This window comes from Rhinoraja longicauda, chromosome 1 (genome assembly GCF_053455715.1).
Source record: "Rhinoraja longicauda isolate Sanriku21f chromosome 1, sRhiLon1.1, whole genome shotgun sequence".
Classification (NCBI taxonomy): domain Eukaryota; kingdom Metazoa; phylum Chordata; class Chondrichthyes; order Rajiformes; family Arhynchobatidae; genus Rhinoraja; species Rhinoraja longicauda.
This window is the reverse complement of record NC_135953.1, coordinates 22,559,866-22,586,669: the sequence shown is the minus strand read 5'-3', so window position 1 is coordinate 22,586,669 and position 26,804 is coordinate 22,559,866. Positions and strand designations below refer to the sequence as shown.

The 26,804-nt window shown below is 44.4% G+C and overlaps 1 protein-coding gene across 3 annotated transcripts in view; it reads left to right on the top strand.

The window, feature by feature from the left end:
- Nucleotides 1-23,422, top strand: part of smad2 (SMAD family member 2) — a 103,279-nt gene extending 79,857 nt beyond the window's left edge. For all 3 annotated transcript variants that reach the window (XM_078418591.1, XM_078418774.1, XM_078418681.1), the window contains 3 exons: nt 4,644-4,781; nt 17,058-17,202; nt 20,551-23,422. In XM_078418591.1, coding sequence (XP_078274717.1) covers nt 4,644-4,781; nt 17,058-17,202; nt 20,551-20,674 — 407 coding nt within the window. In that variant the 3' untranslated portion in view covers nt 20,675-23,422. The remainder of the gene's footprint in view (nt 1-4,643; nt 4,782-17,057; nt 17,203-20,550) is intronic.
- Nucleotides 23,423-26,804: the final 3,382 nt, after the last annotated feature.

Genomic DNA, 26,804 nt, shown 5'->3' with positions numbered 1-26,804 from the left:
ACTGTTTCTTTGCTCGTTTCGAGGTGAAAGCTACAGTGGCAGACATTACACCCTCTCCAGCACCTGAGAGCAACACCTTCACTGTGCAGGAGTATGACGTTAAGCGAGTGCTCAGAGCAGTGAATCCCAGGAAAGCTGCAGGCCCCGATGGTGTGACGGGCAGAGTGCTGAGGGAATGTGCAGACCAATTATCTGAGGTCTTCACAAAAATCTTCAACCTGTCCCTTTTAAAATCCACCATCCCTCCCTGCCTGAAGTCCGCCATAATCATCCCACTGCCGAAAAAGCCTGTCATCAGCGGTCTTAACGACTACCGTCCGGTAGCACTCACACCGGTCATCACAAAGTGCTTCGAGAGACTGGTCCTGCAGCACATCAAAGCCAGCCTCCCACCCACCTTCGACCCATACCAGTTTGCCTACAGAGCAAATAGGTCTACAGGGGATGCCATCGACACTGCTCTTCACACTGCACTGACCCACCTTGAACACCAGGGGAGCTATGTGAGGATGCTCTTTCTCGACTTCAGCTCTGCCTTTAACACGGTCATCCCGAGCAGACTGGTCACCAAACTTTCCGACCTTGGATTTTCCCTAACCATCTGCAAATGGATCAAGGACTTCCTGACCAACCGCCCCCAGACAGTCAAAATAGGCCCTCACCTCTCCTCCACCATTACACTGAGCACCGGCTCACCACAGGGCTGTGTGTTGAGCCCCATCCTTTACTCCCTCTACACTCACGACTGCGCCCCCACCCATCCCACCAACACCATCATCAAGTTCGCGGATGACACGACTGTGGTTGGACTTATCTCAGAAGGAGATGAGACAGCCTATAGGGATGAAATCCAAAGGCTGGCAGCATGGTGTTCAGTGAACAATCTGGTCCTGAACTCCTCCAAAACAAAGGAACTTATAATTGACTTTAGAAAAACCAGTGGAGATTACGACCCACTCTACATCAATGGGGTCTGCGTGGAAAGGGTACCAGCTTTCAGGTTCCTGGGTACGCACATCGCAGAGGATCTCACCTGGTCTACCAACACCATCACCACAGTAAAGAAGGCACAGCAGAGACTCCACTTCCTGAGGATCCTCAGGAAAACCAACCTGCAGGAGAAGCTCATGTTGTCCTTCTATCGCTGCTCCATCGAGAGTGTGCTGGCATACTGTATAACCACATGGTATGCCAGCTGCTCAGAAAAGGACAGGAAGGCCCTTCAGAGGGTCATCACGACGGCCCAGAAAATCATCGGCTGCTCACTGCCCTCCCTGGAGCACCTGTTCAGCCTGCGCTGCCTCAGTAGAGCAGGCAAAAATAATAAAAGATCCATCCCACCCCGGCCACCGTCTGTTTGTTCATCTGCCCTCTGGTCGACGTTTCAGGTCAATCAAATCCCGAACAAACAGACTTAAGAACAGTTTTTACCCCAGGGCCATACGAGAACTGAACACTACCTGTGCACTAGGCAACACCATTAAAAAATCTTGTACTTAATTTAATTGTATTTATGTATTTATTTGTTTTTGCATTTATTGCATATATGTTTGTACGCACCGTCAGGATTGGCTGTTTTTTAATTTCGTTGTACTCGTTGCAATGACAATAAATGAATATTATTATTATTATCAATGTGATCATGGCTGATCATTCTCAATCAGTACCCCGTTCCTGCCTGCTCCCCATACCCCCTGACTCCGCTATCCTTAAGAGCTCTATCCAGCTCTCTCTTGAATGCATTGAGAATTGGCCTCCACTGCCTTCTGAGGCAGAGAATTCCACAGATTCACAACTCTCTGACTGAAAAAGTTTTTCCTCATCTCAGTTCTAAATGGCCTACCCCTTATTCTTAAACTGTGGCCCCTTGTTCTGGACTCCCCCAACATTGGGAACATGTTTCCTGCCTCTAACGTGTCCAACCCCTTAATAATCTTATACGTTTCGATAAGATCTCCTCTCATCCGTCTAAATTCCAGTGTATACAAGCCTAGTCGCTCCAGTCTTTCAACATATGATAGTCCCGCCATTCCGGGAATTAACCTAGTAAACCTACGCTGCACGCCCTCAATAGCAAGAATATCCTTCCTCAAATTTGGAGACCAAAACTGCACACAGTACTCCAGGTGCGGTCTCACTAGGGCCCTGTACAACTGCAGAAGGACCTCTTTGCTCCTATACTCAACTCCTCTTGTTATGAAGGCCAACATTCCATTGGCTTTCTTCACTGCCTGCTGTACCTGCATGCTTCCTTTCAGTAGTATAACTGCTTCCTTTCAGTGACTGATGCACTAGGACACCCAGATCTCGTTGTACGTCCCCTGTTCCTAACTTGACACCATTCAGATAATACTCTGCCTTCCTATTCTACCACCAAAGTGGATAACCTCACACTTATCCACATTAAACTGCATCTGCCATGCATCCGCCCACTCACACAACCTGTCCAAGTCACCCTGCAACCTCATAGCATCTTCCTCACAGTTCACACTACCACCCAGCTTTGTATCATCTGCAAATTTGCTAATGGTACTTTTAATCCCTTCATCCAAGTCATTAATGTATATTGTAAATAGCTGCGGTCCCAGCACCGAGCCTTGCGGTACCCCACTAGTTACTGCCTGCCATTCTGAAAGGGACCCATTTATCCCCACTCTTTGCTTTCTGTCTGTCAACCAATTTTCTATCCATGTCAGTACCCAACCTCCAATACCATGTACTCTAATTTTGCCCACTAATCTCCTATGTGGAACCTTGTCAAAGGCTTTCTGAAAGTCAAGGTACACAACATCCACCGGTTCTCCCCTGTCAATTTTCCTGGTTACATCCTCAAAGAATTCCAGAAGATTAGTCAAGCATGATTTCCCCTTCTTAAATCCATGCTGACTCGGAACAATCCTATTACTACTATCCAAATGCTCCGCAATTTCGTCTTTTATAATTGACTCCAGCATCTTCCCCACCACTGATGTCAGGCTAACTGGTCTTTAATTCCCTGTTTTCTCTCTCCCTCCTTTCTTAAAAAGTGGGACAACATTAGCTACCCTCCAATCCACAGGAACTGATCCTGAATCTATAGAACATTGGAAAATTATCACCAATGCGTCCACAATTTCTAGCGCCACCTCTTTAAGTACTCTGGGATGCAAACCATCAGGCCCTGGGGATTTATCAGCCTTCAGCCCCATCAGTCTACCCAACACCATTTCCTGCCTAATGTGGATTTCCTTCAGTTCCTCCGTCACCCTAGGATCTCTGCCCACGAGAACATCTGGGAGATTGCTTGTATCTTCCTTAGTGAAGACAGATCCAAAGTACCGGTTCAACTCGTCTGCCATTTCCTTGTTTCCCATAATAAATTCCCCCACTTCTGTCTTCAAGGGACCCACATTTGCCTTGACTATTTTTTTCCTCTTTACATACCTAAAAAAGCTTTTACTATCCTCCTTTATATTATTGGCTAGTGTACCCTCGTACCTCATCTTTTCTCCCCGTATTGCCTTCTTAGTCATCTTCTGTTGCTCTTTAAAAGAGTCCCAATCCTCTGGCTTCTGGGAACTTGGAGAAGCGGTAATGACCCGGATGGGCCAAGTCTTTGATTATAGGCTACTTTTTTATGAGACACCGTGGTGTAGATAGAATTAGTGGTGGGGTGTCTTGTGTGTATGATGGATTGGCGATATCCACATCTCTGCAATTTCTGGTAGTCTTGGGCAAAGGTGTTATCAATCCAGACTATGATGCAGTATGCTTTCTATTGTGCATCTGTGGAAGTGTATAAGAGATATTGGAGACATGCTGAATTTCTTCAGACCTCTGAGGGAGAAGAGGCATTGGTGTAATGTTGCTTCGGTGTGATTGGTCCACTACAGGTTTTGGTAATATTTACACCAAGGAACTTGAAGTTCTCAAGAAGAACTGAAGAAGTGTCTCGACCCGAAACATCACCCATTCCTTCTCTCTAGACATGCTGCCTGACCCGCTGAGTTCCTCCAGCATTTTGAGTCCAACTTGAAGTTGTCAATTGTTTCCATTTCGGCACCATTAATGCTGATTGTGACATGTACTCCGTCACACTTCCTGAAGTCAATAACTACATCCTTCGTCTTGCTGACATGGAGGGAGAGGTTGTTGTCCTGGCACCATATTACTGAGTTATCCATCTCCTTGATGTACTTGTTTTTGAGCAGAGATCTCGGGTGATGTAATTGTTTTTGGTGTAATCTAATCAAGGCTGATCAGTCTGGAGAACATAAATTGGGCGAGATTAAAAAAGGGCAGATGGAGAGGCGGCAATAAAACTAACAACATGCTGGAACAGAATTAATGAAAACAATTACTGAAAACTGAGTGCTGGAAGTACTCCGATTAGGTAGCATCGGTGGAGAGAAAATAAAACTTCCCATCATTAACTCCGTTTTTCAGTTGTTTTATTTCATTGTGCGTTGCCATTAGTTGTCAATGAAATTTCTTGTTTTTCTTCCTCTAATATATCGCAAGTATTTTGCGGTTTGCAATTATATTTAAAAATCAGCTGTTAGTGTTTATTCTTTTAACCTACTGATTTGGTGGTGATGAGGCATTCCTAATGTAATTTGGTAATGCATATGTATTCATAATATAACTTTATTTTTGTATTTTAGGCAGAGGAGTGAGGTTGTATTACATCGGTGGGGAGGTTTTTGCTGAGTGCCTGAGTGATAGTGCCATCTTTGTTCAAAGTCCCAATTGTAATCAGAGATACGGCTGGCATCCTGCAACAGTGTGCAAAATTCCACCAGGTAAGAAAGGTGTTTTGATGAGAAACCTTTTTCTTTCCAGTTGAAGGAAGCAAATTGTTGTACTAATCTTGAATTTTAGTTTATAGGGTCACAGTCATGCAGCATGGAAACTGACCCTTCGGCCCAAGATGCTCTGTCTCCACTAGCCTTGCCTACCTGCGTTTGACCCATACCCTTCTAAGCCTTTCCGATATATATACCTGTCCAAATGTATTCTTAAATGTTGTGATAGTACCTGCCTCAACTACCTCCTCTGGCAGCTTGTTCCAAATACCCAACATCCATTGTGTGAAAAAAATTGCCCCTTGGGTTCCTATTTAATCTTTCCCCTCTCACCGTAAACTATGTCCTCTGATTCTTGATTCCCCTACTCTGGGTAAAAGATTCTGTGCATTTACCCTATTCATTTAACGTTTCGTTTTAATATGTGAATTTTGCCTTCTGTGGCAGAGAATACTACAGATTCACAACTCTCTGGGTGAAAAGGTTTTTCCTCACTTTACATTCCTAAATGTCCTACCCCTTATTCTTACACTGTGACCCCTGGATCTGGACTCTCTCAAAATCGGGAACATTTTTCCTGCATCTAGCCTTAAGAATTTTATATGTTTCTATAAGATCTCCTCTCATCCTAAATTTCAGTGAGTATAAGCCCAGTTGATCCATTCTTTCATCATATACCAGTTCCCCCATCCCGGGAATTAACCTGGTGAACCTACACTGCACTCCCTCAATAGCCAGAATGTCCTTCCTCAAATTAGGAGACCAAAACTGGGCACAATACTCCAGGTGTGTTCTTGGACCTCCTTGCTCCTATACTCATTTAATATGAATCTATTAGGAATAGGAATCTAAACATAGATTTAATATGAATCTGAGGGGTGAGTTTTTCAGAGGTTGGTGAGCATATGGAATGTGATGCCAGAAAAGGTAGTTGAGGCAGGTACAGTAACAACATTTAAAAGACACTTCAATAGATATATGGATAGGAAAGGTTTTGAGGGATATGGAACAAATGCGGGCAAATAGGACTAGCTTAGATGTAACATCTTGGTCGGCAAGTTGTGCTGAAGAGCCTGTTTCCGTCCTGTATGACTCTATAAAATATCTGGGACATATTTTAATCTTTGTGTGTTGCAAAAATACAGATAAGTAGTTGAAATCTGGTGGCAATGAACACAATTGACCCAATGCTGTTATTTGCTAATTGGGGCTGATTATAAACTTGTTTGGTTTCTGTAACACATCTGAAATCTATCTGAGCTTTTAAGCGAGGGACAGGTGCTAAGGTGGCAGCACAGAGCAACATGGGGACAATGGCTCCACCACATGGTATCAGAAGAGTGCATAGGCAAAGTCGGTGTGCGGTATGCCATGTGATAAAATGGTATGGTACTTTATTTGTCACATGTACTGAGGTACAGTAAAATTCATTTATGAAAACAATTCAGTACAAGTATCACTATAATAAGCACTTAGATACATATTAGATAAGCATCTCAGATACAGTACAAGTGCACAGCAGTAGTACACTGAGACATACAGTTTGGTGCCATTTTCAAGTCCCAGTTGTTGTAAGCGCAGGAATCTTGATCTGACCCTCTGACCAGAATAGAGTGGTTTTGGATAGATGTTAAGGAGGGCATTTTGAACAAGGGAGTTGCGGTGCATTTGAGTCAAAGCTAAATTAACCCAAATGAAAGATAGGTGAGAGAATATGTAGAAACAGTGCATCCAGGGCCTCGGATTTGTGTGTGTGCTGTCTGTACCGTAAGGAACTGAGATTTGCAAGAATTCAAATGAATGGGGCTATCTGATTTTTAGGGACTTTAGAATCCTAAAAGAATGTTCTGTTCAGTTTAGTTTGTCACGTGTACTGAGGGTACAGTCAAAAGGTTTTGTTGCAGGCTCACCAGTCGGCGGAAAAACAAAACATGATTACAATTGAGCCATTCACAGTGTATACACACAAAGGGAATAATGTTTAGTGCAAGGTAAAGCCAGCAAAGTCTGATCAAGGAAAGTCTGAGGTGTCATCAATGAGGTAGATAGTAATTTAGCAATGCTCTCTGGTTGTGGTGCATGATCAGGTGTATGATAATTGAACACAAAGTATTTAAACAAAGTTGCTGTTGATAAATGATGAGTGAAAAATTATGACAATTCCGGATTGCATAATTCTGTTTTGTCAAGAACCATATTCTAAATTGTAACATAGATTGAAAATATTAAGTATTAAATAAACAATCAGTTAATGCATGTCATTTGCAATTGTCAGGGTGAGATGACTGGCTGGCATGTTTGTCTGCAAACGAGGATGAAAGATGAAGTGACTTGATTTGCATGAAATATTTAACAATTTTAAACATTATATATTGCAGCAATTTTTTTTCTTCACATAGAAAACCCCTGGGAGGGTTTAAACTTGATAGGCAGGGGTGCGGATCCCAGAGCAGAGAGGAGTCAGTTGGAAGGAAGGAGGCAAATAGTGTAATCGGAGCAAAATTAACAGAAAGGATGGGCAGGTGCACAGTAAAGAGGGAGGAAATATCGGTGGTTTAAATGGTGTTTATTTCAATGCGAACAAACTCTGGAATTGGCTTGGGGGCTGGGATATTATAGCTATAACAGAAACATGGCTGACAGAAGGGCAGGACAGGCACCACAATATTCAAAGGAATAAATGCTGCAGGCATGATATAGATACAGGTAAGAGTGGAGGGGGTTGTCTTTTTGATCAGGGAGGACATAATTACAGTGCCCAGAGGATATTCTTGGGGAATAAGCGAGTTCGGTATCTCAATAAACGCAAGGAATCATGGGATTTGTCAAAGGTCATTCGGGATAAGCAAAGACCGTTGCTAGTGAACTTGATGGCTAATGTACACTGAAACAATGGTTGATAAATGATTAAATGAAATGAAAGAAATTAATAGTTGTATTGTAGTGAGTCCAGACGAGTGGTTTTATCTGAATCCTTTATTAGTATCAAACCCGTAACAAACGCGACAGACTTCTTCCTGGACAAACACTACTTCACTTACTAATCTAATCTCTAATCTGGTTTGGCGCCAAGCATTTAAATACCCCGCGCTTCCTCACCCCGTGACCGTAATCCAATCCGAGGGTTCTATTACCTGGCCAATCCCTATGTCCCTACATGACCCCCCCCAGAACCCTCGAAACCATACCTCACGGGCGGCCGAACCTCCCGCCCAGAACGTGTACGGATGGGGGAAACCGATACCCCCAGTGTGACAGGAGGCGGGGGGGACGCCGCCGCTGGAGGCGATGGGAGGTTCACCGGAGCGGCGGGTGCAGGTGACGTGGGGCACTTGATGAACAACGGCAGCCCGGGACCAACCATAGGCGGCGGAGGCCCAAAAGGTGGTAAACTGGGCGCCGCTGACGGGACCAGTCGAGCAGCCACAGGCCGGCCCCGGCGCGGCGGCTGAGCCACCGACACGGGGAGGTCCTGGTCTAAATGGGCCGGCTTGAGACGGGACACTGAAACCAGCTCCTGACGATTTCCTACCTGCAAGGTGAAGGTTACAGTCCCTCTTTTGAGCACCTGGAACGGGCCCTGGTAAACCGGCTGCAGAGGGGGACGGTGGCAATCCTTCCGAAGAAACACGAAATCACAGCTCCGCAATTCCGAAGGAACGTGAACTGCTGTGCTTCCGTGACTAGAGGTGGGGACTGGAGCCAGAGAACCCACCCGTTCCCGGAGGGAGCCCAAGACTGACGTGACGGATGGCGGCAAGGCGGGAGTGGGAGGGAGAATATCGCCCGGCACCCGCAGGGGCGAACCGTAGACGAGCTCGGCCGAAGATGTGCCCAGTTCCGCCCGCGGGGCCGTACGGATGCCGAGGAGGACCCAAGGCAGCTGGTCAGCCCAATCGTAGCCAGTCAGGCGAGCACAGAGGGACGCCTTCAGCTGCCGATGGAAACGCTCAACCATCCCGTTGGCTTGGGGATGATAGGCGGTGGTCTGCTGTAATCGAGCACCATAAAGCTGCGCCAGCGCGGCCCAGAGAGACGAGGTGAACTGGGCTCCCCGATCTGTAGTAATGATAGCCGGGACCCCGAAACGAGCCACCCAATGCAACGCCAGGGCCCGTGCACAGGAGGCCGCCGAGGTGTCCGACAACGGGAGCGCCTCCGGCCAACGAGTGAACCGATCAACCACCGTCAGTAGATGGGTGTAACCCCTAGAATAGGGCAATGGACCCACCAAATCCACATGGATGTGGAAAAAACGGGCGGGGGGAACCTCAAATGTCTGGTGCGGGGGCTGCACATGACGATGGACTTTGGAGGTCTGGCACGGAATGCAGGCGCGTGCCCAGGCTGCCACCTGCTTCCGCAGGCCATGCCAGACAAACCGGTCGGCCACCATGGCTGAAGTCGCCCTGATGGACGGATGTGCCAGGCCATGAATGGCCTCAAAAACCTTACGCCGCAGAGCGGCCGGCACCACCGGGCGAGGGCGTGGGAGAGTAACGTCGCACCACAACTTGATACCTGTGGGGCTACACGCCACCTGTTCTAAACGCAGTCCCGAGGTTGTGGAGGCGTACACCGCGGCAGTTCCTTCCAGGCGCTGAGCCTCCGCTAGCTCCTGGAAATCCACATGTTTACCAACCACGGCTACGGAGGGAATGGCCGGCCGGGACAGGGCATCAGCAACGGCATTCAGCCTACCCGCAATATGACGGACATCGGTCGTGAACTCCGAAATGAGGGTTAGGTGCCGCTGCTGGCGAGCCGACCACGGATCAGAAACCTTAGCAAAAGCGAATGTCAAAGGTTTGTGATCCGTGTAGGCCACGAAAGAACGGCCTTCTAAAAAGTAGCGGAAGTGCCGGACTGCTAAATAAAGGGCCAGGAGCTCCCTATCGAACGCACTGTACTTGAGCTCCGCTCGAGAGAGCTGCCTGCTGAAAAACGCAAGAGGCTGCCATTCACCGTCAACCTGCTGCTCCAAAACCCCACCCACTGCCACGTCTGAGGCGTCCACCGTCAGAGCTGTGGGGGCGGAGGAGCGCGGGTGCACCAGCATGGTGGCATTGGCGAGGGCCTGTTTGACCGCAACAAAAGCCGTCTCCGCAGCTACGGACCATACCAACTCCGCGGGGTTACCTGCGAGACACTGAAAAAGGGGACGCATAACCCGAGCTGCTGCAGGCACGAACCGATGATAAAAATTGACCATGCCCACAAATTCCTGCAAGCCCTTGGTGGTAGTCGGGCGGGGGAAAGAGCGGACCGCGTCCACCTTAGCTGGTAAGGGAGTGGCCCCGGCCGGAGTAACCCGATGACCCAAAAAATCCACCGCGGACAGGCCGAATTGGCACTTGTCCGGATGGAGAATCAGGCCATGGTCTTGCAGCCTCTGGAACACGGTGCGGAGGTGGACCAAGTGCTCCTGGACCGAACGGCTGGCAATCAATATATCGTCTAGATAAATAAAGACGAACGGCAACCCTCGACCCACCCGGTCCATCAGACGCTGGAATGCCTGAGCTGCATTTTTAAGGCCGAAAGGCATACGCAACCACTCAAACAGTCCGAACGGGGTGATGGTCGCTGTTTTCGGAATATCCGGCGGGTGGACCGGGATCTGATGGTATCCCCGCACCAAATCAATTTTTGAAAATATTGTAGCCCCCTCCAGGCTAGCTGAAAAGTCCTGAATGTGTGGAATCGGGTAGCGGTCCGGCCGTGTTGCCGCGTTGAGTCGACGGAAGTCACCACATGGTCTCCACCCCCCAGATGCTTTGGAAACCATGTGCAAAGGGGATGCCCACGGACTACTTGAAGGCCGAATGATTCCCAACCTCTCCAAGTTTAGGAACTCCTCTCGCGCCCTGGCCAGCTTGTCGGGTGGAAGGCGCCGTGCCCGGGCAAAAACCGGCGGCCCTTCGGTTGGAATGAAATGGACGACCCCGTGCTTCTCCGAAGGTGAATCAAAACGCTGGACGAGGAGCTGCGGGAAATCGGCTAGGACCGCATCGAACTGACCGGGAGCCGTGGTAATGGACTGGATGACTAGGCTGGGTGGGGCGGCGCTTGTAGAAGCCTCTGGCCCAGTATCCTGAGGCCGTACATCAGCCAAGGGTTGTAGGCCCCTCCCTCGGACGTCTGCGACCAAGGAAAACGCCCATAGGAAATCTGCCCCCAATATGTCCTGGCCCACATCCGCAACGATGAATTCCCAACGGTAAGTCCTGGACTCGAAGGACAAGGACATGGTCCTTTTACCGTACGTACGGATGGTGCTACCATTCACTGCAATTAGGGGCGGGCCCTTTTCCCCCACTCGAACTTCACAGTCATAGGGGGGCACAATACTTACGACCGCTCCCGTATCCACCAGGAAAACGATCCCGGTACTCTGATCTGTAGCGTAGAGGCGGTGGTTACGGCCAACCGAGACTGCCTCTACAGTCGATCGGCCCCGGCGTTTCCCGGAAACGAACACGGGGATCTACAGCTTCGTGCCTCGCTGCCCCACCGCCGATGGAAAGAGCACCAGCCACGCCTATCCGGCTCTGTTGGTCGAGCCCGCTGCCAATGAACAGGCGCCGCCGCCCTCTCTTGGCGGGCCGGCTGCGCAATAGCGGCCGATGCGTCGCTCTCCCGGCCGCACTCCCGACTGCCGCTGGGCCTCGAGACCCGGTTAACGGAGCCGTCTCGGGCGTTGCGTTCCCTCACGAGCGTGTCTGCCTTCTCGGCGAACGCTACCGGCTCTTCAAAAGGGACGTCCGCCAACACCAACCTGACGTCCCCAGGTAGCTTCTCCCGGAAGGCCGCCTCAAATATCATGCATGGCTGATGGTCGCCCGCCAAAGCCAGCATCTCGGACATCAGCTCCGACGGCAGCCGCTGCCCAAGGTCTGGCAAATGGAGGAGCTTCAGAGCCCGCTGGCTCTGGGCCCAGCCGAAGGTCCGCAGCAGGAGCTTCTTAAGCCCCACGTACTGCTCCGTTTGGGGTGGACTGGTCAGGTATCGGCTGACCCGCGCAGCCACCTCCGCCTGCAGACAGCTCACCACATGATGGTACTTCTCCTGGTCTTCCTCCACCTTCTTGAGATGGAACTGTGACTCTGCCTGCACAAACCACAGGTGCGGCTGATGGGCCCAGAACGGCGGTAGATGGATTACGCCCGCGCTCGCTCCTGCCTGCGACATGCTGCTGCTTTCTTCCAACGTTCGAGGTCACCAATGTAGTGAGTCCAGACGAGTGGTTTTATCTGAATCCTTTATTAGTATCAAACCCGTAACAAACGCGACAGACTTCTTCCTGGACAAACACTACTTCACTTACTAATCTAATCTCTAATCTGGTTTGGCGCCAAGCATTTAAATACCCCGCGCTTCCTCACCCCGTGACCGTAATCCAATCCGAGGGTTCTATTACCTGGCCAATCCCTATGTCCCTACAGTATGAACTCCTGTACATTTACTGATTGAGTTCTGGATTTCAGTTCATATCAAATCTGGTTGAACATAAAGTTGAACTTCTGATCAAAATGATCTGTATTTGCAACAACATCTCATTTACACGTCAATGGAGGCAGTAAATTACTTAATGCTGTGCAGACGGTGAAAATATCATCAATGTGCGGAACTAAAGTGATGGATAAAGTGTTTCTCAGGATGTTAAACCACTTTAGACGACCTATGGCCCAACATGAATGCGGGCATTGGCAACCTTCTTGGTTTTGTGTACTTTTTCTCTGATCATTTGCTGATAACCACCGCTGGGGGGAATCTCGAAATAGGCTTGGCGAAACATCAAGTCTTCTTGAATGGGAAATCCTCTATCTGCCATTATGCAATCCCCAGGATCAACTAAGTTCAAAAATCCACTCTTCCTAACAATGTGTGTATCAGATGATCGCCCACCCCAAGCCTTTGATAAGAATGTGATCATGCCGTTTGGGGCAATTCCAACCAATAGTTTTCACAGTGTTGTATTTCATGTAGTCGGACCATGTCAAAGCATGCAACTGTAGATGCCGTTCTATAAATATCTCTGTGCAGTCGTGAATGCATCTCTGTGCTGGGCATTTATTTATTATCTGTTTCGGCTGCATGGAACTTATCAAATCACAACCTGTAAGCATGTCCATTACAAGTTACAATGCAAAAGAAAATGGTGCAAGTATATTGAACTAATTTATACAATCACAAGATTATAACTGAAAATTAGAATGTCAAATACTGATTCAAATTATCCAATGTAATGGGAATCAGAAGAGACATGATTAGTCAAGAAACTCGTGACTAAAGGGCCTGTCCCACTTAGGCGATCTTTTTGGCGACTGTCAAAGTCGTAGCAGATCGCCAAACTTTTCTTTTACCCGACGACAATGACCACGACAAGCCTAGTCAGGTCGAGATTACAGCGTCTTCTGAAACATCGCGAAAATTCCCACGCGGTTAATGCTTCTCTGGCGTCCTGGTTTTCGCTGAAATCACTGACAAGTCGGTAAGTATTTGAGAGATTTGAACTATAACACCTTGTATGGGTTACTTAAAAACCAAGCTTCACTGTAACAAGGAATAAACTGGATTTACTTCCAGTTTACTAATAGCTGTATTAAATAATTTTTTTTAAAAAGTGGTTCAGTGGATTTTTGTGAAAAGTGTGTGGGCATTCTTTGAAAATGTAAGGGAGATGTATATCTGGTTTCTGGGTTGCATATCTGGGTTTGGAGCTCACTTTAAATGTAATGGCTGAGGCCAAAAACATCGCAAAAATTCCCACGCTTACCTGACCGTCAAACTGTCGCCTCCAATCTACCTGTCAAATGTCCTGACGGTAAATAAATTGGTTAAACACAAGCATTTTATGGTATTTTGAAATGACTTTACTTATTGTAATATTATGTGCTTCTAAATGTATCTAAGAGAACCTATCAAACCTGGGGACAGCATGCAACAGCGACCGCAATAAGCAACGATGCCTGCCGATAAGCCAGCTGTCGCCGAGAGATTTCAAACCATTTGATTTCTCGGCAACACGCCGAGATCCACTACGATCCACTACGATCTTTGGAAGACTCCTCGCGATCATGCCCGTGACACCCCGGCGAACGTTCGGCGACAGCCTAGTCGCCGGCAGTCGCCTTAAAATCGCTTAAGTGGGACAGGCCCTTAAGTTTTGTACTGCACAACTTGACTTACACATGTACATACAAAACTCATTCAGAAGTCAAAAACGCGCATACAGGCCGTGGACTAATACAGTAAGACGTGAAAACCCCACAAATACTTTTCATATTATCTATTGATAGTTCTAGAAATCATACATTTCATTTCATTCCCACCCCCCTCCAAAACAAAAACAATAAAAAATGATTGTTATTAATCGTCACAATCTCGCTCACTCACCAAAGCGGGCCAGCAAACGAACAAGGAAAAGCCAATTAAACTATCAAAATCATCGTAGTTTTGTACAAATGAATCATAAATACACCTAGTTAATAATTTTGAAAGCAGTATTTTCTTACCTTGAAGAAGCAAAACTGTAAACTACGTATGAAACGCAGGTCTGTATACACACAGTAGCATAGCTGGCGAGAATGTTTATCCCGAATAACCCATGACCTGGGCATGCGTAGATGTAATACTGAACTCACGTATTGTCAAGTGAGGCTACATCGATAGAATTTAGGAATGGAATAGAAAATTGGAAGGGAGTGAGTACTTTGAAAGGACTGTATTATAGGCATCCCAATAGCAGGATGAATGAGGGGAATTATGTAGGAGATTGCAGACAGCTGTAAAAACAATGGAGTAGTATTAGCAGTAGATTTCGACTTCCCATAGTATAAAAGACTTTGAAAGGTTGTATTTAGTTAAATGTGTCCACGAAAGGTTCCTTGATGAATTTATAGAGGGACCTGCCAGAGAGGGTGCAACAATCTTAGAACGAGGTAGGACAAGTGACTTAAATGACAGTGAGTATGCACTTGGTATCAGTGACAATAATTTCTATAAAATTTAACATAGTTATGATTAAAGTCCTAAATTGGGGCAAAGCCAATTTTGGAGGCATTAGGTGGGAACTTGCTGAGGTTGATTGAGAGAGTCTGGGTGCAAATATTGGAACAGCTGGTAAGTGGGCGGCTTTCAAAGTGAAATGGCAAGAGTAAAGTGGCAGTCCCGTTACGGTGAAGGGCAAAAATGGCAAATGTAGAGAAGCAGTTGACAAGAAATACTGAGGCTCTGGTCAGGAAAAATGGGGCCGACGTCAGATACAGAATGTTTGGATCAAGTGAATCCCAATGAGTAAGTGAAGAATAAGGAGAAGAGTATTAAGAAAGCAATTGGAAGGTTAAAAAGAGGACATTTTATGAAGTTGTCAGGCAAGGCAAGGTTAAAAACAAAGTCCCAAGAGATTCTACAGGTATATTAAGAGTAAAAGAGTGGCTTGGGGAAGATCATAAGTGATGGGAGCAGAATTAGGCCATTTGACCCATCAAGTCCACTCCGCCATTCAATCATGGTGATCTATCTCTCCCTCCTAACCCCACTCTCCTGCTTTCTCCCCATAATCGCTGACACCTGTAATCAAGAATCTATCTATCTCTGCCTTAAAAATATCTATTGATGGCGTCCACGGCCTTCTGTGGCAAAGAATTCCACAGATTCACCACCCTCTGACTAAGGAAATTCCTCCTCATCTCCTTAAAGGAACTTCCTTTAATTCTGAGGCTATGAACTCTAGTCCCAGACTCTCCCTAGTGGAAACATCCTCTCCACATCCACTCTATCCAAGCCGTTCACTATTCGATAAGTTTCAACGAGGTCCCCCCTCGTCCTTTAAACTCCAGCGAGTACAGGCCCAGTGCCATCAAACGCTCATCATATGTTAACCCACTCATTTCTGGGATCATTCCTATAAACAACCTCTGGACCCTCTTCAGAGCCAGCACATTCTGAGATATAGTGCCCAAAATTGCTCACAATGCTCCAAATGCAACCTGATCAGCACCTTATAGCGCCTCAGCATTACATCCCTGTAATTCTAGCCCTCTTAAAATAAATTCTAGCGTTGCGTTTACGTATGCCGGGAAGTATAGGTCTTCTTAAATATCAGCATGGCCATCTTTATGTTGAACCACAAGAGATGGTGGAGATACTAAATGAATACCTCGTCCTGAGAAGATCATGGAAGCTCATGAATTGAAGCATAGGAGTTGTGATGTCTTGGATAAATTACCAAAGAGGAGGTGCTTTTAAAGTTGGTGCTTTTAAAGTTCATGAAAGTGGATGAATGCAGGGCCTGACCAAGTACATCCTCAGACATTGTGGGGAAACTAATATTTGCACCATCTTTGGCCACGTGACGTTCCAGAAGACTGGAGGGTGGCTGATGTTGCACCGTTATTAGGGAAGGCGGGAAGGACAAACTAGGGAAATACAGCACGATAACAAAGATCCCAGTAGTACATTTAAGAATAAGGGGTAGGCCATTTCGGACTGAGATGAGGAAAAACTTTTTAACCCAGAGAGTTGTGAATCTGTGGAATTCTCTGCCACAGAAGGCAGTAGAGGCCAATTCACTGGATGTTTTCAAGAAAGAGTTAGATTTAGCTCTTGGGGCTAACGGGATCAAGGGATATGGGGAGAAAGCAGGAACAGGGTACTGATTTTGGATGATGAGCCATGATTATATTGAATGGCAGTGCTGGCTCCAAGGGATGAATGGCCTACTCCTGCACCTATTTTCTATGTTTCTATTTAATGTGGAAAAGTCAAAGGAACTTGGTCCTCAATGTCTTTGCTGAATATGACAACAATATAAACCAATCTCATCTGCCTGAATCTCATGTGATGAAATCCAATCTTTCCATATCCATGTGCCTGTCTAGAAGCCTCTTAAATGCCACTTTCATATCTGCCTGCACTACCCTCTGTTTAAAAAAAACCTTCCTTCTCTCACTTTAAAGCTTTGCTCTCTCGTCTGGCATTTCCACACTGGGGGTAAATGTTCTGATATCTGCCCTGGGGCAAACGGAACTGCATGCAATACTAAATGCAGCCTAACCATTGTCTTACAGAGATGGGTAAGTTCATGGAGGGGATTTTCAGGAACAGGAGCTGCCAGCATTTGATAGGCACAGACTGATAAGGGATAGTCAGTATACCTTTCTGCATGGAAAATCATCTCATGCAAATCTGAGATTTTTTTGAAAGAGGTCAGTAAGAGTCTACCAATGTTAAATATCTAATTTGCTGTTTTCTAATTCTATTTTATAGGTTGTAATCTGAAAATATTTAATAACCAAGAATTTGCAGCGCTTCTGGCTCAGTCTGTAAACCAAGGCTTTGAAGCTGTTTACCAGTTAACCAGAATGTGCACAATTAGGATGAGTTTTGTGAAAGGCTGGGGTGCCGAATATAGGTAAGAAATGCTCCAGTCTTTCAACTTACGACAGTCCCGCCATTCCGGGAATTAACCTCGTGAACCTACGCTGCACTCCTTCAATAGCAAGAATGTCCTTCCTCAAGTTTGGAGACCAAAACTGCACACAATACTCCAGGTGTGGTTTACTAGGGCCCTGTATAACTGCAGAAGGACCTCTTTGCTCCCATACTCAACTCCCCTTGTTATGAAGGCCAACATTCCATTGGCTTTCTTCACTGCCTGCTGTATCTGCATGCTTCCTTTCAGTGACTGATGCACTAGGACACCCAGATCTCGTTGTACGTTCCCTTTTCCTAACTTGACACCATTCAGATAATAATCTGCCTTCCTGTTCTTACCACCAAAGTGGATAACCTCACATTTATCCACATTAAACTGCATCTTCCATGCATCCGCCCACTCATACAACCTGTCCAAGTCACCCTGCATCCTCATAGCATCTTCCTCACAGTTCACACTGCCACCCAGCTTTGTGTCATCTTCAAATTTGCTAATGGTACTTTTAATCCCTTCATCCAAGGCATTAATGTATATTGTAAATAGCTGCGGTCCCAGCCTTGCGGTACCCCACTAGTCACTGCCTGCCATTCTGAAAGGAACCCATTTATCCCCACTCTTTGCTTTCTGTCTGCCAACCAATTTTCTATCCATGTCAGTACCCTACCCCCATACCATGTGCTCTAATTTTGCCCACTAATCTCCTATGTGGGACCTTGTCGAAGGCTTTCTGAAAGTCAAGGTACACTACATCCATCAGCTCTCCCCTGTCCATTTTCCTAGTTACATCCTCAAAAAATTCCAGAAGATTAGTCAAGCATGATTTCCCCTTCATAAATTCATGCTGACTCTGATCGATCCTGTTACTGGTATCCAAATGCTCTGCAATTTTATCTTTTATAATTGACTCCAGCATCTTTTCCACCTCCGATGTCAGACTAACTGGTGTATAATTTCCTGTTTTCTCTCTCCCTCCTTTCTTAAAAAGTGAGATAACATTAGCTACCCTCCAATCCACAGGAACTGATCCTAAATCTGTAGAACATTGGAAAATGATCACCAATGTGTCCCCGATTTCTAGAGCCACCTCTTTAAGTACCCTGGGATGCAGACCATCAGGCCCTGGGGATTTATCAGCCTTCAGTCCCATCAGTCTACCCAACACCATTTCCTGCCTAATGTGAATTTCCTTCAATTCCTCCGTCACCCTAGGATACCCAGGATTCTCTCTACTTCCCTTCTTAAATAAAGGAACAACATTAGCTGCTCAAGACATTCAGGACCTCACCTCTAGCTAGCGAAGATGGATAGATCCTCGTCAATACTCCTGCAATCTCCTCTCTTGCTTCTCTCAATAACTTGGAATAGGTCCTGTCAGGCCCTGGGGATTTATCTACCTTCATGCTCTTCAAGCGCCTCAATGCTATCTCCTTAATCTCAAACTGCCCTTGTGTATTAGTATTCTCCTTACTGATCCCACTGTCCTCTTCCTCCTTATCCTTGGTGAATACTGATACAAAGTACTAATTTAGTACCTTGACTACATCCCCTGACTCCAAACACGTATTCCCTCCTTGTTATTTTAATAGTCACCAATATGTTGACATAATTATTCAGGTTGTCCGCCGCATGCCTATATATTAGAAGGAGCGGTCCTACCTTCTCCCTGGTTCCCTCTTGTTTTTAATGTAGGTATGAAAATCCTTGGTTTTCTTTATCCGACTTACCAAAGTTACTTCATGGCTCCTTTCAGTCCTAATCGATCGTTTGAGTTCTTTCCTCCTTGCTTCATATTCCTCAAAGGCCCACAAGGCTTACTTGACCACAATTTTCCTCTTTTATTGATGATTTTTTAAATTTCGGCTTCCTTGATCTATTTTCTATCCATGACTTGTCGGATGAATAAGCTGACTTAAATATTTGAGTCTATCACAGGTGTAGGAAAATAACTGCAGATGCTGGTACAAATCGAAGGTATCACAAAATGCTGGAGTAACTCAGCAGGTCAGGCAGCATCTAGGAGAGAGGGAATGGGTGACGTTTCGGGTTGAGACCCTTCTTCAGACTGATGTCAGGGGGGTGGGACAAAAAAAGGATATAGGTGGAGACAGGAAGACAGTGGGAGAACTGGGAAGGGGGGGAAGAGAGGGACAGAGGAACTATCTAAAGTTAGAGAAGTCAATGTTCATACCGCTGGGCTGCAAGCTGCCCAAGCGAAATATGAGGTGCTGTTCCTCCAATTTCCGGTGGGCCTCACTATGGCACTGGAGGAGGCCCATGACAGAAAGGTTAGACTGGGAGTGAGAGGGGGAGTTGAAGTGCTCAGACAACGGGAGATCAAGTTGGTTAAGGCGGACTGATCGAAGGTGTTGGACGAAACTTTCGCTGAGCAGCGGATACAATAGATGAGGTTGGAGGAGGTGCAGGTGAACCTCTGTCTCACCTGGTAAGACTGTTTGGTTTCTTGGATGGAGTTGAGGGGGGAGGTAAAGGGACAGGTGTTGCATCTCCTGCGGTTGCAGGGGAAAGTGCCCTGGGATGGGGTGGTTTGGGTAGGAAGGGACGTGTGGACCAGGGAGTTACGGAGGGAACGGTCTCTGCGGAAAGCAGAAAGGGGAGGAGATGGGAAGATGTGGGCAGTAGTGGGGTCACGTTGGACGTGACGGAAATGTTGGAGGATGATTTGTTGGATACGCTGGCTGATGGGGTGGAAGATGAGGAGAAGGGGGATTCTGTCCTTGTTACGAATGGGGGGAGCAAGAGCGAAGCTGTGGGATATAGAGGAGGCCCTAGTGAGAGCCTCATCTGTAATGGAAGAAATATAATGGAAGAAATAATGGAAGAAAATTAAATATTTGAGTGCCTTTAATGAGACAAACTCTGGTTTTTGACCTAGGGCATATTTGCTATGAGTGTTATACATATGAAAATTCAAAAGCGCAGTTTTTAAACAAGGAAAAAGATTTGTTTATAATGATGAGAAAGCAAACTTCTGGAAGGATTCAGCAGGTCAGGCAGCATCTACTGCTTGTCCCTTTGAGTCGGTCCTGCACGTTGTACTTTGCTCAAGATTCTGACATTTGCAGTCTCTTTCTATTTATAATGAAACTATACCAACAGAAGAATTTACAATCAATGGATTTCTTTTGATATATAGGAATCTAGGTGACGTGGTTATGAAATCAGCGATTTTAGAACTATTAAAGTATCAAGAAAATGAAAATACTGCGTTTGGTTAAGAGAAGAATATGGGACACTGTATTTTTATAATTGTGTTTCACTCAAATCTTATATTAGTCATAATGTTAATTGATTTTGTTGTTCTAGGCGGCAGACTGTGACGAGCACTCCTTGTTGGATTGAACTCCATCTGAATGGTCCCTTGCAGTGGCTTGACAAAGTTTTGACCCAGATGGGATCTCCCTCTGTCCGTTGCTCAAGCATGTCCTAAATATCCACACACCTATCTCAGTATCAAAACTGGACTAAATATAAGTCCAGTCAACAGACCTGAACAGCTTTTCTGTTGCCGTACTTGTGTGTTATCCCAGAGACTGTTCATGAACATAAAACAAAATCAAAAAGAATGGCACTTGATCTCATCAACTAAAGCACCTTGTTGAGTTTTATTATCCCTCACCCAGATTATGATATAAATGTATTAGTATTAGTGTATTAAACACATGAATATAGCCTATGACTGAGGGTTGAAGGAAATGTTGTGTATAAAGACATTGTATTATATAGAAAGCACATCATGTATCAATAGTGCCTGAGGATTCATCAATGACATGTACAGTAGTTCAGCTGTATTGATCCGCATCCACTCACAATATATTAAAAAATAACATAATCATTGTTAAATTAATTTATCCTTGCCTCCTCTTACACTTATGCGAAGGGTTAAAATATAGAGAATTTAATTAGCACAAATTGCAGATAATAAACCAGAATAATCTTCTGGATAATGATAAATTAAAAAAAGAGCAGCTGGACATTTAGTTGCAAATAGGAAGCATGAATTTAATTTTCTTCATTGTATTGAATCATGTTTAATTTTGGGAGAAATATTACAGGCAATTAGATTTTTTTTTGCTTCTGCAAAATCTGGGTATGGCCATGCTATTTTAAACTAATTTGGACTTGCGACCTAAAAATGTATCATGAGTAAAATTGGCATTTTTAGGGATGGAATTGCAATGAGAAATGAGTAGAGATGTGATCAGAAATTGCATGGTGTTTATTTTGCAACTGGCAGTGCAGAAGTAGTACAGGTTGCTCTTTAATGTTGATCTATTAAAACTGAACTTTGGTGGGTTGAAAATATGGATTTCTATTTGTGCATTATCAAATAGTTGGATAACTATATGTTAGGTTGAACAACTAGATGCATTTATATTTAACTTTTGCTAGTTAAATTTAATATGCAGTGAAATGTTTCTTCAAAATTATGTATACACATAGATCAGGCTATTTCAGCTGCTACTTGTTGCCTTTTAATTTGTCTGAGAATACATGTAGAACTGTTGCAGTATTGATACCGCTTTGAAATGTCCATTACTGAACAAAAGTAGCTGTTCTTGCGCATATTGTCTGTTGCAGTATTTTAGCACTTACTTTAATTGAGAAACTCATTGAATCACAGCCTGATTTTTTTTGTTCATGTGTGGCTGTGTCACTTTGAGCAAATTGTAATTAGAACAAAGGGCGAATTTGTATTTGGTAAGGTTTACAAGAATGTTTAAATAGACAGTTGTTGTAATGTTTTAATTGGTGAACTGTATTGGTGAATTGTATGCAGCTGAGATCCTTTGCATCAGTGTTGCCTGTGGTTACTAATTATGAATTTTGATGTTGCCCTGCAGTTCAGTTCTTTGCCCAGCATTGAAAATTAGTGAAATTGGGTAGTTACTGATCCAGCAACAGAATTTCAACTGAATGGTTTATTTCTTGAATTGCCAGGTTTGATGTTTCAGGAAATAGCATTATATCTAAATATAATTATATCTGAAAGTAGCAGTGCCCTGAATACCTTTAGAAAATTTTGTGTTACTATTTTGGTGATCTGGAGTCTTTTCTTATTCATAGATAATGCCAATCACTACTCTTTAATTTTCAATGTTACCTCTTGTTCAGACTAATCAGTACATACACAGAGGCTGTGCCATTTGTTGATTTAACAGTGACACAACAGTAAGGGAGGACAAGGCTATAAATCCATTTTAGTTCAATATTAAGCTGCAAGAGTGACATTATCTTTTGCAATTGGAGTATCATATTAAATGTAATTAATGTTGGCTGTGAAGTGCAAATGCCCTTCATTACTCCAGATATTATGATGGATTTTTAGAACTTTCAAAACATTGGATTAGGTAAAATATTACACTTTTTATTTGGTCTAATGAAAATGAAACAAATAAACATTGAATTTCCTTTCCTTCTCCACAGTTAGATATTCTGAATGTGGTATAATTTTACATATGGATCAAATGCCATCCATAAATAAAAAAGGCTCCATATGTAAAGATGACTTTGAAGCAGTGCTTCAGGTTCAAGTTTGATTTGCAATTGAGATTTAGCCACAAAATTACACAACTTGCATTTGCTGCTTCAAAATCAGGCTTACAGTTTCAGAACAATTTCAGGATAATTACTGTACATGTTGTTCATATTCCTCAACACTACAAACTTGTGCACCCAAACTGGTTAGAGAATACACATTTTAATGTGTTCTAATTGGAGGATTTTTTTTGAGGGGCTATGTAACTTGTAATATAGACACCAAATGTACAACTTACTAATGATTCTGTGACCTAACTGTCATAATTTCCCTTTTTCTGTGGCAGTAGCAGGATTTAAAATTTATTTTACATTTTTATTTCTCTATATTACACTAGTGCTGTACTTTGTAAGTGCAGCCAGTGGTAGCTTTTTTGAGAACAAAGATGGCCAGTGTTAATGCTTCAAATTGGTGGAGGTTGAAGGTTAATTTTGCCATAGAGAATTGGAAATGGAAGAAAGTAGCACCAAATAGAAAATAGGCCAACTTTTTAAAGAAAAAAAAAAATAGAGCATTCTGTTTGCGAGCTTGTTTTACCAGTAGAATTCTATATTGGTAGAACTTAGGAATTTGAGAAGAACAGGAGCTTCTGGCTTGTTACATGTGCGGATTAAGTGAATACACTAATAAACATTTAATTCTGATGCTCTTAATATGCTTTTTCTTGTATTCATTCAATGATAACTGAAAAGGGTGTTCAGCCCCATGCCATCTCCTTGTTGGTTCATAATTCAAGAAGAGTTGCAGAGATACAAAATGTACTCTGATTGCCTTTTACCAGGAGTGGCTTGATAGTATGTCCACTGACTTGCTGGTTGAGACCTGAAGGACATAGTTTCACATTGTTGACGGCAAATGGTAAGTAAATGTACTCGGTGTTCACCAGGCTAGCATTTGCAGACACACCAGGCTAGCATGGTCCCCGGATGGAGGGGACCACTATACAATTGTTGTCGTTTCAACATCCTGTATTTGCATAAAGGAACTCTTGCATTGTGTGACACGGCCCTTGTGCTAATTGTGCTAAACATGATTAATAAACCTTTCCTATCTATATAGCTTTCCAAATGTAAATACAGGGAACTTCAAGTACTGGTTTGCAAAAAAAGGGCAGTGCTGGAGTAGCTCAATGGGTCAGGCAGCATTTCTGGAGAACATGGATGGACAACGATTTAGGTCTGGACTTTTCTTCAAACTGATTGTAGTTGGGGGAGAAAGCTGGAAAACTGGGAGGGCGTAACTAAGCTTGGCAAGTGATAGATGCATGCAGGTGAGGGTTGTTTTGATTGGCAATTGATTGGACAAAGGTTAGAGATGAAAGGACAGAAGCTAGTGAGACGAGGACAGAAGAAAAGTGAAATGTAGCCCCAGGGCCCACGGTAACCGCGCCCAGTTTTAAAGTGAAACGACTGGAATAACTCAGTTGACTGAATCAGTCAGAGGAAGGGTCCCAATGTCATCTCTCCATATTATCCTGACAAGCTAAATTACTACTCCAGCACATTGTGTCCTTTTGTCTATTAACCATCAAGGCCAGTCATCGGCAATAAGGAACACTACCCCTCCCTCTGCTATGGTTTGATATAACGAGGGTTTATTGTAAAGGAATCATACTGTGGGAGTGGTGTCCGTTATTGCCGATGACTGCAGAAGATGATTAATAGACAAAAGGACTAAGTGCTGGATTAATTCAGCGGGTCAGGATCTCTGGAGAGCACGGATAGGTGATATCGGGACCCTTCCTCAGACTGATTCAATCGGCTGTGTTACTCCAGCACTTTGGTGTCCTTTCACTTTAAAACTGGGCGCGGTTACCTTGGGGAATCCTCTCTCACCTGCCGTCGCTTCCAAGGTGGAGTATGTCGGCAACTCCGGGGGAGAAGGAGGCGAGGTGGGGGAGCTCTAATGGCCGACTGGACGGAGCTACGGGCGAAGCAGGCGGCGGTGGTCGAGCAGGGAGCGGATAAAGCCACCGGTGACAGCAGGAAACAGCAACAGGTGCGAGGGGCTCTCTGTGCACTTTGCCAGTCGGGAGTGGGGTTGAAAGCTGGAGCTCTAAACGGCCGGGGATGGGTCAGCAGGTCATTCCATTCACATTCAGTTTACAATGTCATCTGTGGGAATTTCAACTGAGATCTCATAATATTGTCCGGGTAAAAGGGGGGTGACGGACCATAAGTTGCTGGGTCTTTAACCTGTACCACCAACGTCCATACCAACCACATCCCACATATGTTATTAGTAAAGATGTCGGGGGGGGGGGGGGGGTATGGGGCAAAGGCAGGAGAATGGGGTTGAGGGGGAAAGAGATCAGCCAAGATTGAATGGCCTAATTCTGCTCTTAGAACTAATGAACTAATCACTAGCTTTTCACCAAATGCTGAGCTCTAGCCTCCTTTGATGCCATAAAACAGATCCGATTGGAGTTGTGGCTGCTATCTGGAGTTCACTCAAGGAAAAGGGTACCATATTTTCCGCTGAAAATGTACAATGTCCAGTAATGTTCTTTTTTTGCAAACCATAGTTTGGGGTTTAAATCCCACAGTTATTTCAACTACAAACAATTCAAGTTATGATTGTGATCAATCAAGCAGATGTCTGATTAATGAAATAATTTGGATCTGTCGAGAGCAAAGGCTGGACTAAATTCCCACATACCAATTCTCCAATTCACACACATATTCTCCAAGGTCATTATGCTATTTAAGCTGGATGAACAAGAGTGATTATCAGCAAAACATTGGCTCTATATTACCCAAGCTAAAAGAGATGATGCAAAAGAGGTATTAATGATTAAACACATTATGTTGCACTTATTTAAAGCTAATTGGTGTTCAATGAGGTAAATGACATTCAAATTAAAGTAATTTGGAGTCTTCGTCTATTTATACGATGCGTTTCAGTCATAAAACAAAATGAAATCAACATGAGTCATGAGCTTATGCAATTATAAAACCTATTGGTGATTGTATTATAAATTAACTGCTTCTGAAGTGGATCTAAGCACCCACGCTTTATAATGTGAAACTTTGTTAAAAATACATTCCCTCACAGCTGGCTTTAGAAATTTGAGGAAATTTGCCAGGGATAGATTAAGAGGAGAGAAATAGATTGTTTGATCAAACAAGAGTGAAACTTCTTCACATTGGCTAGCAGTTTCTCTCCTCCCCTTGTGCTCTTCACCATTTCTTAAAGCACAGAAAAGAGGGTAGAAAGGTGGTAATGATGCCATCCTTGCATTGTGTGCATTGGAAAATATTGGAAAACAAAAATTGGTTGTATTATTTTTGACCGCAGGGCAAATTCACTCAAGAAGTGATGTTCATGCCCCTGGCTTCTTGGCCTGTTGCATCAGCTGGCTTTCTTTCCAGGAAGGGTGGATGACATGCACCAGATACTGGCCTGTGTTGAACAATGGCACACCACTTAAAGATCATGTGCTGGAAAAAATGTTTGGTTTAGTCCGTTCCAGGAAGTAATCTTAAGATATTCTTGATGCCTAGACAGGGGATATGAAGAAAAAAATTCTCCAACTTACTGAAGATTTAATTTTTTTCAATCCTTTTCTCTTAGCAATTCTGTTTATTGATTCCAACACTTTTTCATGAAACATAGCATCGTGTCACATTAACCAGGAATAAATATGGATTTTATTTTGTGATACAACTAGGTTCAGCAATAACCTGTCTTTACATCAATTCTGAGCATCAGCGGTCCACTTTTACACTTTCTGACATGTCCCCCCTCTCCCACCCTCACTGCAACGTAACAAGCTTCTTTTTCTCTCCCCAGTTCTGTTAAAGGGTCTTCAAGCTAAAACATTAACTTTGGGCCTGACCTGCTGAGTATTTCCAGTATTTTCTGTTTTTATGTTGTAATAGAATGTCTATTGCAATGTATCTATTGCAATTGAGTTTGCAATACGGCCTTTTATGTAACATTTTCTTTTTCTAGGTAGAGCCTTTTTTTATTATTTTAATACCTATATTTCCTCCATCTCCCCCTCCACACCCAACAATGT